The sequence below is a fragment of the Trichoplax adhaerens genome, genomic scaffold (genome assembly GCF_000150275.1).
Source record: "Trichoplax adhaerens TRIADscaffold_5 genomic scaffold, whole genome shotgun sequence".
Taxonomy (NCBI): domain Eukaryota; kingdom Metazoa; phylum Placozoa; class Uniplacotomia; order Trichoplacea; family Trichoplacidae; genus Trichoplax; species Trichoplax adhaerens.
In genome coordinates this window covers 5,946,932-5,967,080 of record NW_002060947.1, presented here as the reverse complement: position 1 = coordinate 5,967,080, position 20,149 = coordinate 5,946,932, and the positions used below count along the sequence as shown (strand labels likewise).

The 20,149-nt window shown below is 32.2% G+C and overlaps 1 protein-coding gene across 1 annotated transcript; it reads left to right on the top strand.

Annotated features, from left to right (window-relative positions):
* Positions 1 to 1,545: 1,545 nt before the first annotated feature.
* TRIADDRAFT_37758 (uncharacterized protein) lies at positions 1,546 to 18,323 on the top strand (the record flags this gene model as incomplete). The annotated part of the gene is made up of 42 exons (XM_002112961.1): positions 1,546 to 2,046; positions 2,727 to 2,884; positions 3,199 to 3,370; positions 3,489 to 3,588; positions 3,743 to 3,855; positions 3,959 to 4,084; positions 4,208 to 4,339; positions 4,423 to 4,533; positions 4,626 to 4,742; positions 4,811 to 4,895; positions 5,186 to 5,306; positions 5,526 to 5,659; positions 5,845 to 5,879; positions 5,957 to 6,073; positions 6,149 to 6,297; positions 6,433 to 6,517; positions 6,606 to 6,662; positions 6,855 to 6,979; positions 7,136 to 7,224; positions 7,334 to 7,383; positions 7,807 to 7,990; positions 11,296 to 11,627; positions 12,424 to 12,578; positions 13,015 to 13,190; positions 13,517 to 13,612; positions 13,711 to 13,823; positions 13,941 to 14,066; positions 14,165 to 14,296; positions 14,379 to 14,489; positions 14,588 to 14,704; positions 14,789 to 14,873; positions 15,072 to 15,192; positions 15,372 to 15,505; positions 15,592 to 15,626; positions 15,743 to 15,859; positions 16,164 to 16,312; positions 16,409 to 16,493; positions 16,591 to 16,647; positions 16,854 to 16,978; positions 17,066 to 17,154; positions 17,689 to 17,738; positions 18,150 to 18,323. 42 exons carry the CDS (start codon positions 1,546 to 1,548, stop codon positions 18,321 to 18,323), a joined length of 5,340 nt encoding a protein of 1,779 aa, XP_002112997.1.
* Between the last annotated feature and the right edge of the window lie 1,826 nt (positions 18,324 to 20,149).

Below are 20,149 nucleotides of genomic sequence, written 5' to 3'. Positions count from 1 at the left end.
TGGGCAGTTCTTACTCATATTCAAGACAATTTCGCATAGCGTGAGAAATGATGGGAACTTATCTTAAGTTGTTTTATTGTTAGTCAATGAACTTAATATCCAAATAAATGACTAACAATTTTGCATATAGTGCACTTTCCTGCTAGAGAGTGGATTAGGGTTACAAAAAAAATGGATAAATAGTGTAAACTTTTCAAGATTATTAGTATACTGTCCTTGTTAACTAGATCTGCACAGTGAATTATAGTCACGTAAATGGATGAACGCGGGAAACTCTTTGAGATTCGTTGTGTAGTGCATTTCCTAACTGACTAACGAATTATAGTTGTGAAGATAGCAGAACAGCGCAAACCCCTTAAAGTTCCTAATATTGCGGATGAGCGCGGTCAATTTTATGAGATTCTCTGTGTAGTGCATCTCCTAACTCGCTAGCGGGTTATAGTTGTAAAAATGGAAGAATACTGCGAGCCCTTTCAAGTTCTTAATAGAATACATTTTCTAATTGAGCAGTTGATCATAGTCACCAAAACAGATGAATTATGACACCTCTTTACAGACCTTCATAGAATGTTTTTTCCTAACTGGATGGAAGATGACCGTAGTGTATAGTCGCAAGAACTGATTAATACGTGGAGTAAATTATTTTAGATCATGCAACTCAACGCCGATTGCTAAAACATGAAATGATCTTGACTGCAATAGCTAGAATCAATAGCTCGAATCAATAATAATGATAATAACAATTTAACAAGTCCTAACCAAATAAGGAAAAAACCATGATTAGGTTCATGGCTACAGCCTACAGGTCAAGGATATGATAGATGTTATAAAAGCTTTAGTAGAGTACTAATTTATATTTGCTTCAGTTATAGTTCAATGATGGCTTCCAGTAGAATATAATAAACTCTTTCTCAATTTCTGGCGTATCTTAGAGGATGATCGTGACCTAGAATCAGACAAAAGCTTTCTATAAACAAAGACAATAAATAAATATTAATACTTGCTGTAGGTGATTTTAGGCTATTTATTTGTTATTATTTCATTTTGCAAACTTTGTAAACACCTCCTATCCCACCTTCTATCCCACCTTCTATCCCACCTTCTATCCCATCTTCTATCCCACCTTCTATCCAACCTTCTATCCAACCTTCTATTCTACCTTATCCTACCTTCTATCCCACCTCCTATCCCACCTCCTTAGCCGTCTTTGATACAAGCACCTCCCCATTTGCCTGACCGCATAGAGTTGACCAATGTGATATTAAACAGCGGTTATGACCATCTCCACTTTTAGTAGGCTAGTGCAATACTGTTGTATTCAATCTGTTCATAGTCTATAGCTTACTTCATCTCTATTGCATATTTTAGCAGCTTTAAAATTTTGAAGCAAAAATCACTTCGCTAAAGCCTGAGTATTCTTCTAGATAAATTGGAAGTAAAATGTCGAAAGACGATGCATTTGGACAATTTACGTCCAGCAAAAGAGCTCTCTGGGTATTAGGCATATTCTTGATCGCAACTATCGCCATTTGTGTCGTTGTTCCAATGGTTATCAACATTAATTGCATCCCTTTAAATCAAGAAATTGGATCAACTCAAGCAGTGACTACATCAAAGCCAACAACTCGGCCAACAAATCCACCTACAACCAAAGCACCGCAAACAACAGCTGCAACCACTGCAGCCACAAATGCAGCAACAACTGGTGCAACAACTCAAGCAACGATACCACCAACTCCTCCTGTTAATCCTTGTCTAGCAGTCACTGAAAAAAATCGACTGGATTGCTTTGCAGACTATTCCTTTTCCAATCCTTCTTCCTGTGCAAATCGGCGCTGCTGTTGGAGGCCAATTTCGACCGGTGGTGTACCATGGTGTATCTATTCCGACAAATTTTCATTTTACAACAGCACAGTTCGAACGATGCCCTTCGGAATTCGTGCTATCTTAATGCGGGATGCTTTCATGCCTGTTCATTACGGTAATGCTCCAAATATGATCTATGCAGATTTCCAATTTCAAACCAATGAAAGATTGAGAATGAAAGTAAGTGTATGAAACTAGCAGTCTTTAAGGATTAATGCTATATTATCTGTTGAATAGAGCAGCAGATTAAAATTGAGATTATCATTTAAGGATGAACGGAAAAGAGTTTTAGCTGTCGATTAGAACTGAAAAGTAGTTAAAGTCGATAGAATGCTGTATAGGTCTAGTATTGACTCGTACAGCTGATCGCAAATCAAACAACTAATATTAATATTAGGTATCAGTAGACTAGCTCATCATGTAAGCTATATCTGAATAGAGTTTAGACCGGATAACGTTAATTTAGCCGACATAGATGTTGATTATATATCTAACTTGAGATATTGGAAATACACGTAGGGGATGTCTGTCATTTTGATTCAGTATCTCAATTTATAAAAAAAAGTCTAGATCTCTTTCCTCTAATTTTTACTCTACTAATTTGCAATTATCAAAGCTTGTAAAATAAAGGCCAAGCTTGTTGGGCCACCCAATTTACTTTATATTACAATGTGATATGACTTAAAATAAAGGTGCGGCACTTTGTTTCCTATCGGATACAACAAATGATTGCTAAAAATCTTCTACAGATTGATGTGACACTGTTTAATGAATTAAATAAAAGTTTTTTTCCATTTTTTGACATTATTTTATATATATTGTCTATTTCATTATTTACTAACTTTATTTTAAAATTATAGATTTACGATCCTAATAATAAAAGATTCGAAGTTCCTATACCAATGCCAACCATGTCGGACACTGACAACCAGGCTAGTGATCCTTTATATGAAGTGGAAGTATTGACTAAACCAGTTTTTACCATTATTGTAAAGAGAAAATCAACAGGAACAAAAATGTAATAAATTTACATATAAAGCAATCGATTTAAAAAGTAGATAGAAATACTTATAGTTTAACACGAAGGTTTAAACAGCAATAATTTTATATTAAAGCTAGAGTAGAAATACATGTATCACATTTAAATTAAAAGATTGCCATAATCGCTTCTTAATTGTAACTCATTTCACATGAATAGTTCCATATGTAAAATCTATTGACGCTTAAAATATAATTGACGGTTATAGCTTGTATTTTTTGTTAGTAATATTATAAAATGAAAGATTACTAGTTCATTATGCATTTACAAAGCATTTTGCGCTCTAATTTCAGCATTGATACAACTCTTGGCCCATTAGTATTTGAAGATCAGTATTTGGAATTGTCAACTAGGCTACCATCTACTAACCTCTATGGATTAGGAGAGCATGTTCATAGTACGTTTATGCATAAGGATTTTCACTGGAAACGTATTCCTATCTTCGCCCGCGATCAAGCACCAGTCGTAAGTTACTACGTCTACTATCTGAACTATTTACTGCAGTTTAGCATGCTTCATTATAAAGTCTTACAAAGTGGGCTATTATCTTAATTATATGCCTCCATTCAAATAATTCATATAGCTCAATGCCAATCTTTACGGCTCACATCCTATGTATTTAAATGTCGAAGACGATGCAGCCAATAGTCATACCGTACTATTAATGAATAGCAATGCTATGGGTAAGAGTGGCATATGTAAATGCCAATCTGTCAAATAAGATCGAGGTTTATTATTTCAAGATAAATGATTGTTTCTAATGGTTTTAATCGAGGCCATTTATTACCGTAGCTGCAATATTTTCACATATCTAAAAGTATTTTTTCAATCATGCAGAGGTTATTCTAACGGGAGCACCAGGATTGCAATGGCGAACAACCGGTGGTATTCTCGATTTTTACATAACGATGGGCCCAATGCCACATCAAGCTGTTCAACAATACATTAAGGTTAAATTTTCATTACTATACAACTTAAAGTACAATTATTAATATCAATTACGTATATTTCAATAAAATATGCTCTTCAACGAAATTGATATCACTATAATAGATGATTGGCTTACCCTACTTTCCGCCTTATTGGTCTTTGGGATTTCAGCTATGCCGTTGGGGTTATAACAGCTTGGATCGTGTTAAGCAAGTAGTAGAAGAAGTAAGATCGTTTGACATACCACATGTAAGCACAAAATAGTAGATTAATGATTAGAAAATTTTTCACCTTTTTCTTGTCTACACCTAAATAAAGGCCTTAGAGTTTTCAGGAAATAAACAGTTGTATTTTTCTTAAATTTTATTAAAGGATGTTCAATATGGGGATATCGATTACATGAAGCATGCCTTAGATTTCACGTGGGATCCGGTCAATTATGCTGGCCTTCCTGAATTTGTCAATGATTTACGCTCCAGAGGAATGCGCTACATCATTATATTGGTTAGTATAGTGTATTAGATACTCTTATTTTGTGCATATAAGTATTTGCAATCTTAAAGTAATAACAGTTACAATTACTGTAGGATCCAGCTATTAGTGACAATCAAACTGCAGGTACATATCCTCCTTACGATAATGGAGTCAAGATGGACATCTTCATCAAGGATGGTGAAGGCAAGACTTTAATTGGCAAGGTAATGAGAAAAGAAAATTGGCGGTATTATTATATTCATTTACAAAATTAAAATAGGATGTTGAAATCTGATACGGATATCGATATATGTAGGTTTGGCCTCGAGGTAACGCTACTTTCCCTGATTATACAAACCCAAATACTACTATATGGTGGCAAGAATTAATCGTGAACTTTCGCAAGAACATCACATTTGACGGCTTATGGATCGTAAGTTATGAATGAGTATTATACTTATAAAGAATTATACTAATGCTATGATTATGAATTACCATCAGGATATGAATGAACCTGCCAATTTTGTTGAAGGTTCCATGAAGGGTTGTCCAAAAAATAAATATAATAATCCACCATATAAGCCACGTATGTTTCAAGACAACTTTAATTCATTCCTATAAGCTAGTATTAACTCTAAAATTAGATGATAAGTATATGTATACGTACGACAGACAATTTTGTTGTATATAATGAAAAGTCACATAGATGTAATCACTATTAAAATAATATAATAACATTTTCATTTTAACTGGTGAATTAGATTTGTAAACTGTTCATACTGCGTATCTTGATATTGGTTATTAAGCTATTTGTTTGTGAATGTTTTAAGAAAGTTAGATTTAGCAGTATGCATTACTTTTGTTCAATTTCATTAGTCAGCATTTTTGGCAGCACATTGAATGATAAAACTATTTGCATGGATTCTATGCAACATTGGGGTCTACATTATGATGTTCATAGCTTGTACGGATTTAGTGAAACAGAACCCACTCTCAAGTAAGTTATAAGTATAAACTTTAACGGACTGATGAACAGTAATTGGGGATAAATTGAGGATTATTATCATACTATTTATTATTTATGTCATATATTGCGAGGCCTGTTGTACCAAATTTCCTTCAATTAATAAGATGTTGCAGTACTATTTTTTTTGTTATGCATAGTATGTTACCAAGCTTATGGCACTAAATCTTATTAAATATTACTATAAAATAGAGCTGCTAGAGCTTCTACAGGAGAGCGAAGTATCGTCATATCCCGATCTACTTTCGTAAGTTCTGGTAAATATGGTGGTCATTGGCTAGGTGATAACTTCTCTACATGGCCTGATCTAGCATATTCGATCATTGGTTAGTGAAGTGGACAGTTATGTTCGTCACAATATGTAAAATATGCCTAAAAGCTGGTGTGGATAAGCATTAAAATAGATGTTTATATAGCTTATCAATTAATTAGAAATTAAGTTTGGTTGTACGTTTATCATGATAGAAGGACCTTACTCTAAACGTAATTGATTTTTCGTTGATCTCGTTAGGCTGTTTGGAGTTCAATATGTTTGGCATCCCATATGTAAGTTATTGTAAAAATCTTCAGATAGATCTAAGACTATGGATAAAGTAATGATGTAAACTGATTTTGAACCCTAGATTGGAGCAGATATTTGCGGATTCAACGGTAATACTAATGAGAACCTGTGTAATCGATGGATGCAACTCGGAGCATTCTACACATATAGCAGAAATCACAATGGTCGAGGAAATTCGGTACGGTCGAGACTGTGACTTTCATCGTCTTCATGCATTTTTAATTTAATCTTTTTCATTACTTGTTTTTATTAGCCTCAACATCCAACAGCTTTTGGAGCTAAACTAGCTAATAGTGCTAGAAAAGCCCTGCTAGTTCGATATAAGTTACTCCCCTATTTATACACCTTATTTTATCACGCAAATACAGATGGCTTAACAGTTATGCGTTCCTTTTTGTTTGAGTAAGTTAATTTGATGAATTGTAAGTTATAAAAATAATTATGTTACAAGATAAATGGATCTCAAGAAGAAGAGTATTTGATATTAAGCTTACCTTTATTGTAAGATAATTTATAACCGCATGTACTATTGTTTAGATGGCCAACTGATCCAGTTGCAAGGAATACAGACAGACAATTTTTGTGGGGTGCTGCGTTATTAATTACGCCGGTTTTAACTGAGGTATTAACTTTAATTACTTGTGGTTTATCATGAAGTAGCCAGATTGGAACCGTTTTGAAACTTTATGTTCTTTTTTATTTCAATCTAGAATGCCGTTAAGGTGACCGGCTACTTTCCCGATAGTAGGTGGTACGATTATTATAATGTAAGTCAAATTAAGATTTATAGTGATCAGCTTCGTATATTTAATAAAGATATGATTTTTAGACATAATATATTGTTATGGGCATAATGAATATAGTATTTAAAAAGAGGATGTACATTCCTGTAACAGCACTTTATCAATGCAAGTGTTCGCGATTAAAAATTATTACTTTTATCGTCCTTCTATGGATAGGGAATTGAAGTTGGTATACGTAAAGGAAATGTTGAATTAAGTGCTCCATACGATCATATTAACGTTCACGTTCGTGGAGGATATATCTTACCTATGCAAGAAGCTGCTAATAATACCTACTTTGCGTAAGCTGAAGTAATCTGTTTGTATTTAGTAAAGAGAATTGAATTGCATGTTAATATTTAGTGTGGGTAGTTCTTTATTTTTGTCTTGCTTGGTGAGGTATTGTGAAAGTTTTACGCATATGTTAAATTTTCTCTGTTGCTTTCTTCTATTTTTAGACGTATGAATCAATTTTCTTTACTAGTCGCTATGGATGACAAAATTACTGCGAAGGGGAATCTATTCTGGGATGATGGAGATTCAATAGGTAGGATGCAAATTTAATATACTTTGCTAGATAGATTTCCCTATTTCTTAATAAAGACTTTTCGTTTAACGTGACGCTTCGACTTAATTATAATTTCCAATATCAATAGATACCATACCGAAAGATCAATATCTCTACGTCGACTATACAGCAGATAAGGTAAGACCGAGAAAGAAGGAATATTTACTGAGCATTATTTTGAAAACATGTAGGGTTTCATTCCTAGATATTATGAATAGTATTATCAAATCAGTGTATAGGATAGCATGACTAAGCTAGAAAGTAGCAATAACTGTGCAACTATCCAGCCGAAATCAGTAACGCAAAATTTATATCTGAGAAGCCTAACAATTATATTATATAGAATATGTAATCAGTATATCATGAGCAAACCGCTGAAGAAATATCACTATCCTAAATTCTCTAGTCTTGATTATGTTTTATTTGATAGCTAGAGTAGCGAAAATTTTTAACTGTTTGTCATACTAGCGAACACATGAACATAATTTAAATGGATATAGATGACAGATTTTATAGTGCTCATGATACAAAATTAATTCAGATTATATTCTAACTTTATAGACATCATTGAAAGCCGTTGTTTCCAAGAATAATTACATTGCTGCAACAACTTTAGGAGAGATCAAAGTTTATGGTTTATCTATTCCTACAGTCAGTAATGTTCAAGTTGATGGTACAACAACAGAATTTACTTTTGATAGCGTATTTAAAGTAAGCATTCTAACACTGATTGATATTAAATTTTGTTGTAAAATTTTATTTTGCAAAAATTATTTCACGATAAACCCGTATTCATTTTTCTGATCATCTATTCTTTCTTCATGTCCCATAGATTTTGCAAATATCTAATTTGAATATTGATATGAACAAAGCTTTCACCATTACTTGGAGCTAATTTGGTGTCCTAAACTCATGATTATGTTTTTTCTAAATTTTAATCCAAAATAAAACGTGTTCGTAAAACACAAACTTCAACTAATTATTTTGATAATTGCTAGTTTTCTACACAAATGTTTGGCTTGTATCTGTACATAAATGATATAATGCTGGTTTTCAATTTTAAGCACAGTTAAGATTGAAAGATATCTCTTGACTTAACTGTAGCTATGGTAAATCACGTCATTTCATTAATAATTTGGCCAGCATAATTTAGTTTGATCGTTAGTTGTGCGCATATGATCACTTATATCAAAATGATACGTTTATAATATCGATCGTAACTGATAATTATCAATGACTTGACGTTCATCCAATAAAATTAATTAATTGATTTATTTGCTATCTGGAATTTGATATTATTAGTTCAATAGAGTAAAGTTCTTAATATTCTTCGATTTAAGAATTGGTTCTTGATTCTTGTCTTCAATATCAAGATCTGTAGCTTCCTATTCGCTGTTTGGCAATTGTCAATTTCACGTCATAGAATGAACAGATTCAATCGGCTCAATTCAGAATAGAACCAGCGATAACAAAATATAGTCTAGTTTTTAAATATATTATCATACTCATTATGATACACATGGAAAGCTGTAATTGCCGTTACTTTAGAGGATATACATAATCACTTTAAGTATGCAATTTAGAATACTTTATACTCTTACACCATCGAGGTTAGATTATATTCGATATAGTCTAGCTTTTAAATATATTATTATCATAGTCAACTAGCAATTGCTGTTGTTATAAAGGATAAACATGATCATTTTAACTTTGTAATTTGGACTACTTCATACTTTTTACCATCGAAATTCGTCTATATTCGATACGGTATATTCTAGTTCCTAAAGATATTATCATAGTCAATAAGATTATGACAAAAACAGCAATTATCGCGATTATGGTAGATCAATACGATCATTTTAACTTTTCAATTTGGACTCTATAATTTTTACTATCGGAAATTCGCTTATATTCCATATACGTAGTCTAGTTTTAAAATATATGATCATGCTCAATAAGATATGGACAGAAAAAGCAATTATCATTGTTGTAAAGGATAAACATGATCACGGTAACTATGTACTTTTGGCCACTTTATATTTTTACGATCAAAATACACTTATATTCTATTATATCTAACTAACTAAAGAATGGCGTTATATAATGTAGGGTTAAGTCAGCATTTTTTTATTAAGTTGACTAATATATAAAAATAGGAATAACGTCGCCTAACAACATTTAGCTGTACCTGGCATCAAGATTGATTGGTGTAGTTTTTAAGATATTGTCTGCTTACTAGCAGAGCCGAGTAAAAAATTGATTTACGATGGATAATATACCGGTGAACAGTTAATATATTAAATCAAAAAGATCCGGAGAATGGGACTAGGATCATATTAGAGTTTTATTTCATATTATAACCTAGTTTGTACCCATTTCCTGCCGCAAGAATTAGAACTAAAAGTAGTCTATTAGTATATCTATCAAGGATACTTGTGTATCAACTTTAAACAATTGGTATGAATAAATTGTAAAAAAATAATCATGATAAAATCATCTTGGCATTTTGATTGACGAGACATTGTTGCTTATGTAAATAGCTTACGTGATAGATTTGTCAAGACTGACAGAAACCTGTTAGCTTTGTCATGAAGGTCTATCATACTGTAGTGGTACTATTTCTTTATTTGAATATATGAAAACGTAAAATTGCGGTAGTAAAGTGATGATATAGACAAATATAGATTGACCTTAAGCATCATTTAGATCATCATAATGCAATTCTGAATCATCATCGAATTAAACTGTAAATTTTCATTTGGGTAACTAAGTCTTTGCTTGAGAAGCTTAATAACTCATATTTCGTCTAAACATTACTGATAACAATATGTCAATTCGAAAAATTGACATTTGAATATTAGCGTGATAATACAAAAGGAAGTGTTGACTCAATCATGAGCACGAGGAAAAGCCGTGAATAATATTATAATCATCGTGAAAAAGTAGAAGTGATTGGCTAAATCTTTTAATGCTAATTCGTAGATAAGTGCATTAAATGCTTCTCTATTGATTGCTCACCTATCAATCATGATTTGATATCCTGCTACGAGCTAAAATTGGATTTTTCTATATCTATGTAATGTTGTAAAGCTTAATGTGGTATTAGCCGGTTCTAATTATTATTTTCTTGTCAATATTATCAGACAGAAGAAGCTCCTGTCTAATTCCGATTCTATTAGGTTAAGAATATATACGATTTAATTCTTGCTAATATTTTTCTGTCATCCTTAATTGGAATACATTGACAGTAAAAGTGAATAATAAACTGTCAAGACATAATCAGATGATTCTCATTTTCTGGGATATTCTTCCTAATGTAAACACCTAAACAATTGATGTCAAACATTAGATAAACAACTTCGGTTATGAGTGAGATAATATCCTGCCAATACAACCCTAGGCAATAGAAATAGACGATACGGCTAAATTGAAGTCTTATAACGTGACTGTGAATTAATGACCAATAGAACTCTTCTATCAAAGCTGCGGTAGCTACTTCTCGTACAAGTTAATATTGTCCAAGACCTCGCTTCCTCCTCAGTCTATTCTGCAAGATCAGAATTGGGCTGATCCTTGTTTGTACACTGTAACATTCAATCTCTGCAGCTAAATAGAATTCTGTGCAGAGTAATTAATTACTCTTGGATGCAATTACTTTGCACACAAAGTACAATTAATAAACTGATCGGCAAGTTTAATATTAGTAATTATCCTCATCGAATACCAGTTTGAATTATACTTTGAAAAATTTCCAGTTATCGCTAGAAACCACCATGGAAAAATTTGACGTCGACGAGAACCAACAATCAGGTAGCCAAACTAGTAAAGGAATTTTTCTCATTGCCTTGGCTGCGATGATCGTAGCTGTATGTATTGCTGTCATTCTACCTATCACAATGTCTCAAAAACTATGCCAGCAATCCAGTGGTAATTTGGCAGGAACTCCAACTATTGCAACAACAGCTCCACCACCAACTACACCAACAGCAACGCCAACATCAACAACCAAAAAACCGACAATAAATCCACCAACTACTCCAGCAATGCAAGCAACAACCATGCCAATTACACCACCACCCACTTCTTGCCCAGCAGTGAATGATAATGATCGTATTGATTGCTTTCCAGATTATTTCCAATCTTCAGAACAAACATGTCGTAGTCGTGGTTGTTGCTGGGCAGCAACAAATGTACCCAATGCTCCTTATTGCTTCTATCCCCAAAATTATCGAACTTATTACGTTAGCAAGACCGAAAAAAAATCATATGGTCAAACATTAGAACTAACCCGCGATACTGCAACTCCTGTTCAATATGGCAGTCGGATATCGACATTAACTGCAGATATTCAGTATCAAACCAATGAACGACTTCGAATTAAGGTAATTTAGTAAGCTGTATGTAGTGTTTTTGAAATAATTCTTGATCACGTTGATGCTGTAACTATACATACACCCAAATGAGTCCGTTACAAGCTTGAGAGCAGCGCTACATCTCTGTTAAATGAATGATTTCAAAGAAAGTAACTGCAATCTATTACCATTGCAAAATGATACCTTACAGGTGGAATGTGAATTCATTTCCTATCTTGAAAATTTATTACTACCTCTATTATAGTATCCAGTATTTCGATCAATCTCAACTTTTACTTCCAATAGATAATAATACAAGCTACATTTAAATGATTTTTTTAAAGACAGTCACTATCCAGCATTGTATTTTAGTACTTACTAACTAGACATTTATCAGATGATTTAATATTTGAGAAATTTCAATTTCTTCAGGGATTGATTGGTGTAAATTGATGGCCGGTATTACGCGATTTGTATATTGTTAGACATTCTCTAGCTGTAAACTGTGACGATTAAGATGATATTAGATCGATTATGACTTTTTCTGACTTTCGTTTAGTGCTATACTTAAATTTTATTACCTCAACTTACCTAATTTAGCTGACAATAAGCACAAATCTACTTTCAGAGTTTACAAATTAACGTAAATCTATCAAAAAATTTTCTATTTTAAAATTTATCAACTTGTAATGACATCTGATTTAGTTCTAATTTCGTTGATATATACAAAAATTTAGTCTGGTCAAGTTGTCATTCGCTAATATTTAAACTAATTTTTAAGCAAATCATCTAAATCTTGTCCATAATTATGATCGATTTTAATTAGATTTACGATCCTAACAATGCTCGATATGAGGTTCCAATTACGATGCCAAATCTGTCCGGTAATGATGCAGAAGCTCCGAACCCTCTCTATCAAGTCCAAATTCAAGAGAATCCTTTTGCTATTAAAGTCATTCGTAAAGCAACCGGAAAAGCAATGTATGCTTATAAATAAAGTATTTCATTTTAAACTACTTCAAATGTTTCAAGAATGCTATATTTTTTAGCTGACATCGCTTTCAGTGCTACCTAATTTTAATAGCCTAGTTATGATAGTGTACCGAATAAGTTGCAGTGCAGTTTGATCAACGTATACCTATCAACTCTGAGATTAAATAGGAACCTGTATAAATTGAAACGCTAGGTATCTCAAGATTAAGCTTAACGATAACGATGAAAATCAATAAGTATTATTTTACAGTCATCTTTTATATGTATTGTACGCTGTAGTACAATGTTATTCAGCTTTAAGATATTTTACCCTAAATACTTTAATATCGTTGTTCAATTATAAAATAAAAATCCGCCACTAGAGTTCAGCTTGTTTTTGTTGAATAACTTATAAAGTTAATTCCTATCAATATCTTTTTTCTAGCTTTGATACAACTCTAGGCCCTTTACACTTTGAAAATCAATACCTTGAATGGAGCACAAAATTATTATCCAAAGATTTCTATGGTATTGGCGAACATGAACATCGATCATTTAAGCATCAGCAATGGAACTGGAAAAGATGGGGTCTATTCGCAAGAGATCAACCACCCACTGTACGTTCCGATATTACTGATAATCAACACAGATACTTTGAACTTAAACCCACAGATTTAGTGATATATATAATTGATTGAATAAAGCGTTACTGTATTTCTAATATTGATTTTACAACATTTACATACTATGATTATACGCGTATATTCTATTTTACGTACGGTATTAACTTGCAAGAACATAATGTTGCCGGTAATTCTTCTTATATTTAAGGTAGAATACGCCGATGAGAATATTTATTGACGTTTCACTTTAAACATATGCATAGGTGCTTTAAATTGAAGGCTAGCTTAAATAAAAATTTCTGTTTTCCATTCCGCTATAGCAAGACGGAAATTTATATGGCACTCATCCTATGTACTTCAACATCGAAGATGATCAAGCCAATAGCCATGCAGTTCTTTTCTTCAACAGTAATGCAATGGGTAAGGTAGAATAATTCATTCTAGCTCCGATCACATCTAAGTCATTCTTATACCAATACTTGCAACCAATTTAATTCTTTTCCAACTATTTCCTCCAGAGGCCGTTCTTTCTCAAAGTCCAGCTATAACATGGCGCTCTATTGGTGGCATCGTAGACTTTTTCATCTTTATGGGACCTCAGCCAAAACAAGCAATTTCACAATATGTTATGGTTAGCGCCATGATATCTTAAATAATAGGATAAAAATTAAGATTTTATGTAGTGGGGCTATGCCAGAGCTCAATTTAATCTGAGCAGGTTAATTAATTTGCCAATTTAAATCTCTAGACTACCGGTGCACCTTATTTTCCACCATATTGGGCATTGGGCTTCCAGTTATGTCGTTATGGCTATGGCAATGTATCGCGTGTAAGACAAGTTCTATCTGAAATGAGAGCTTATGATATTCCACAGGTAAAACCATGCAGAAAGCTGGAGTTTTCTGTACTATTTCTTAAAATTATAATGTCTCCTCAGATATTTAATTTAAGTTCGCATACTTAAATTTTTAGGACGTTCAATATGGAGATATAGATTATATGCAAACTCAATTAGATTTTACTTACGATCCAGTTCGCTATAAGGATATGCCAGCATTAGTTAATGAAGTCCATTCTTACGGCCAAAAATATATCATTATTCTAGTAAGATCAAACGATTCTGTAAAGTATGGCTAACTGTAGGTTATAGAAGTAACTTTCAATAATATAATCATTCCATTAATAGGACCCAGCTATTGATACAACTAGACCAGCAGGTACTTATCCGGCATTCGATGAAGGGAAAAAAATGGGCGTTTTTGTCAATAATAGCGATGGAACGATGCTCCTTGGCAAGGTTTAAGCGATGATGTATTGTTTTCTGTCATTTGCACAGTATTAAGATTTAAGCCGAGCCAGTCTATCAACTTGTTCATTTTTTACTTGTGCTATTAGGTTTGGCCACCAGGTAATGCATCTTTCCCGGATTATACTGCTCCACAAACATCAGATTGGTGGACCCAATTGTGTGTTGACTTTCATAAAACTATCCCATTTGATGGATTATGGATTGTATGTAGAAAGCAAGACTTAATTTAATTAAGATTGTATTAATTATTGAATTCTTATGACTAAAATATCAATAATGGAAACTAGGATATGAATGAGCCAGCTAATTTTGGAACGGGTTCCATTATCGGTTGTCCAAACAACCCATATAATGCTCCTCCTTACAAGCCACGTGAAGACCTTTCTAGATATGAATAAACCTAGGCTAGCGTTCTTCTCTTATTTTAATCATTTTTATTACTGACAAGAAAAGTACAGAATTTATCCTAAAAAATTACGTATACTGCATTTAAATATTGATGTTATCCATTAGCATCGAAATTCTGAGGAATGACGATATAATAATTAATGCTTTTTCTACTCATTTTAGATGGAATATGGGGTCCCAATCTTAATGACAAAACAATCTGTATGGACTCTATACAAAATTGGGGAGTCCATTACAATGTTCACAATTTATATGGTCATAGTGAAATGGAACCTAGTTTGAGGTATGATGATTATTATTATTACGATTGATAATAATTTAGCTAAATCATGCAAATAAATTAGTCGAGAAGAAGGGTTGTTTTGCTGTCTCTAAAGACGCAATATTGAAACATAGTTACCAAAGCTTAAAGTTCAGTTTCATGCCAGAGCTAAATTCTTTACCTTTATGAAAATATTCCAGGGCTGCTCGTGCTTCGACTAATAAAAGAAGCCTGGTTATATCTCGTTCTACTTATGTTAGCAGTGGTAAATTCGGTGGCCATTGGCTAGGCGATAACGCTGCTAATTGGAATTCTATGGCGTATTCTATCATTGGTACTACCAAAAAACTGTTACTTTATATTGGATGGCAAATTTAATAAGTTTATTCATCCTAATACATTTATACTCGAAATCTATAGGTAGTTTAGAGTTCAATCTTTTTGGTATTCCATACGTAAGTATTTTTCAAGCTTTTAGAGTTTAACAAGTTAAAATGAAATGTTACATAAGTTACCTTTTAACTGTTACAATTATTTGCCGAATAATTTTTATACTTTGTCATCTATATAGATTGGAGCCGATATATGCGGATTCTTTGGCGACTCAACCGCAAAATTATGTAATCGTTGGATGCAATTAGGCGCTTTCTACACCTACTCGAGAAATCACAATACTCTTAATGCGAAGGTATTTCTTGTTAAAGGAATAAGTTATCATCATTTCCAAGAATATGATTTGCAGAATAATAATTAAGCTATTGATTGATAGGTCTAGCTATCGATTACAAATTAATCCATATTTCACTTACCTAGTATAGAGCCCTAGTTTTGTTTAAAGTTATTCCTTGTAAACGTATGATCTTTAGTGTTTAAATATATTACTTTGGTAGTAAACTGGATTAAATAAAATAAAATTGCACAAAATAATTGCAATAATATAATTTAGATCAAAAGTGCCGAATAATTACTGATCGTCTTTTTTGCTTTGATAGCCTCATCACCCTCCAGCATTTGGAGCTGCAAATGCTAATAGTGCTCGCAAGGTTTTACATACACGCTATAGATTACTGCCTTATTTATATAATTTACATTATGAGGCAACAACGGCTGGTGCAACAATTATGAGGGCTCTAATGTTGGAGTAAGGAATTGTTTAAATTTATGATAATTTTCAAGTCCTGAAATTTTGCAATCATTACTCATGCTGACCATATTTCACTTTGTGTTACGTAATTAGGTTTCCCACTGATAAAACAGCTCGTGGAATTGACAAACAGTTCTTATGGGGTAGTGGACTTCTTATAACGCCTGTACTAACTTTGGTACGTCTCTAAGCCCAGATAGTTAAGCTAAATAATTATTCCTAAACCTAATTTCGCATTTCTCGTACTTATACTGGCTTCTATGCAATATCTACAGGACGCAGTAACAGTCGATGGATATTTTCCTGATGCTAGATGGTATGACTATTATACGGTAAGACTTCCTTTATGAAGGTGTAGTAGCATAGCTGTAAACATATGACTGCTAATCAAGAATAATTTTGGTGATAAAACTTACTGATACTTTCCTTGGTGTTTGACTAATTTGTTGAGATAGATTTTACCAAGCCATAAATAATAGCTGAACATAAAGACTATACGTATAAGTATCAATAATAAAATGATAATCCTTTTAATTAGGGTGCTCAAGTTGGAGTACGAAGAAGTTATTTAACATTAAATGCACCGTTTGATCACATACCATTACATGTTCGAGGAGGATCTATTTTCGTCCAACAAGAGCCAGCTAATACTACTTATTTTGCGTTAGTACATCAAATTTCTGCTTACTAGTGTCATGTGGGAATTTTCCAGATAATTGAAATATTTTTCAATTATATTATATTATATAGACGACAAAATTCTTTCAGCTTATTGGTTGCTATGGATGATACCTTACAAGCTAGTGGAAACTTATTTTGGGATGATGGAGAGACTATTAGTAAGTTCATCTTTATTTTTAATTATAAAATAATCGTGAAAGCTACAAAGAATCTCACTATGTACTTTATCTTCACATTAAGAATACGGCATTTTCTTAGATATCTTACATTAATGGACAGTAAATGCTAAGCATAACCTTGACAAAATCTGATGATTCTCTTACTTACGCTTTAATTGAACAAAATTAAATAAATAACGAGTCAGAGAAATTTCAATAATTATTTAAAACAGTAAAGAATATAACTGTATTATCTGGCATTCTGCAATAAAATCTAAACATCTGCTAGGCCATAAGATAGTTGAGTAAAATTTTCCTAGATTATAAGATTATCTTTTACATATTTTATTTCCGTAGATACAGATTTTAACTTTTATTTTTAGTAACTAAATTATAAAATGAATCCCTACTTTATTCTCTGATTCATAACAGTGGGATTGTAAGAATTTTTAAGTATTACTTTACAGCTTTAGTCTTGTTCAATATCTTGAAAATTATATTAGTGTATTTATTTGCTTTTAAATTACTTATTAGATACAATTGCTAATGGACAATATCTTCGTGTTAATTATAAAGCAACAAAGGTAAAAGGAAGAATATTTAAAGATTAGTGAAATAGTAGTTGTACTTACGTATCTATAATACTTTGTGATGTTAGCGTTTGTATAAATGTTTGAATTCTTGGTAATGATTTATTATCAATAGAATTGTATAATTTAGCCTGATGTTTATCTAGATTAGCAATCTTTAGGCATTTTAGTTAATTAAACCATCTAGCAAAGCGTCTGTTTGGCAATTCACTACTGTTTTTCATAGATTTAGAAGATATCTAGTTAATGGTTTCATGTTTATACTAACCATGAATAAATTATTGCAAAATTATGGGTATTTCAAGGCATATTTCTTCTAATAATCTAGAATATGTTATCAATTTATGTCCATAGTCTATAAGAATACTTAAGAACCTAATCTAATTGTTGTGATTGCCATTTCAGAGTGGGTTGACAGCTACCGTTGTGCAAAATGGCTATACCGCTCAAACTAGTTTGAATTATATTACAGTATATGGATTATCTGTAGCCAGTATCAACCAAGTCCAACTCAATGGCACTTCAACGCAGTTTGATTTTAGTAATAATTACAAGGTAATTGTTGAAAATATTTTCTGAATCCGCTAAATAGCCACTGTAATTTTTAGAGTTATGGTTTTAATTTATTTTATTGTTTAAAATCGATAGATGCTAAATATAACCGGCTTGAATATGGATATGAACAAAAGTTATACCGTAACTTGGAGTTAAACACCTCTAGTTCGTACTTAAATTCTTGTATCGCGTAATTCTTATTCTAGTTTTAAATTATGCAACTATGTTTGCAATAATATGATATTGAATTATGATCATTACTTTAATTCTTTTATTTCATATCAAATCGATTAATAATTATGTTAATGAACTGAGGTAGTTTAAAGTGCTGATTTGCATGGCTTAATTACTCATATCGTTCAATGAAGTTTCGGGGAGATTATATTACGATAGAAGAAACTAAATTCCTGGATTTACTAGCTCTATTTAGGTGCTAGTACTCTATTAACGTTGAATAATTTTATTCTGAGGAAGTTATAGCAAGTGTTGGCATATCATATATCGGAATTTGTTATGAAATCAGCTTCACAAAATAGATAATGTAAATGTGATCGATCACACGGTGTAATTCAAGTCTGCTTTGTGAACTGAAACTTTTGTGAATTTAAGTTGAAATAGTTACTTTAAGTTAGCTATAGTTTGAGTTTTTTCAAGTGATATATTTAAAATAATTTCATTGAAAATTTAATAAATCTATGGGTTTTGATCCAGTCCAATATCTTATTAGCGTTGATACTTTGTGTGGTCATATGAAATCGTACTAACTGGAAGCATCTACTTCTATTCTTGCCACAGATTTAAATTAATGAGATTCATGAGCAAGACTGTGCAAATTATTGATCGAACAACTAGAGTTTACAATTTCTTTGCAATTATTTTACATTATGGATTACATGTAAAGTATTGAACCAAAACTAGATTATAACTAGAATGTTTTTAATGACTTTCTCTTACTTCAACAAATATTCGAACTAATACTAGAACAGATCTGCGTGCTCACAGTAATATATCGTAAATTCTGGTACGAAAAATCTTTTATTTACATATCCGTAACGTGAATTGTTACTGTTACTATAAAATATTTGCATTGCCATACGAAATTTTTAGTCACTATCAGATCAGATGAAGGCTTAAAATGCAATTGCTGTATATCAGATTTCATACGGTCCTTGCATAGTTAGCAGCACGATTTACTGACGTTTTAATTTGATTTATTATAACCTCTACGTGGAATTCTTAATTATTGTATTATCAGATAGTAGTTACTAAAGGTAAAGCGGGACTATAAAAGATTTCGTATCCACTTTTTTAATCAGACAATTCATTTCAGATACCATAGCATACGCGATAATTTTATTTTGAATATCTCAGTTATGTTAAATCGTAGCTACAACACTATTTAGATCGCAAAACCAAGTTTAGCTCAACTTTACTTTATAAAAGCATGAATTACTTCAGCTGCTATAGTATCATCATGACTGTTTTACAGTATGTTCAACTTCTCGTTAATTTAGACTGTAGCAATAAAAACCTAAAATTTACTGCGGAATATTTTATGACTATATATTATTGACGTGACTAATCTCTGTTATTGTAGAAAATATCGTGATCTCTTTGTGTAAAATTTTCAGCTAGCACCTAATTGCTGCTATGGTACCAGTCTAACTGGAGAATTAATTTGCCTCGTTCGGTAAATATTTTGTTTAGAACTGGCATAATTTTTTCGATGATTAAAAGGATTGAAATTCCGCTTCGAGATCATAGACCGGCGAAATAAAAATTAATTAATTGTTGATTACTGTACATTCTGGATTGCTTTTAGTATTATAAGCGTTACTCGTTGTCTTGAT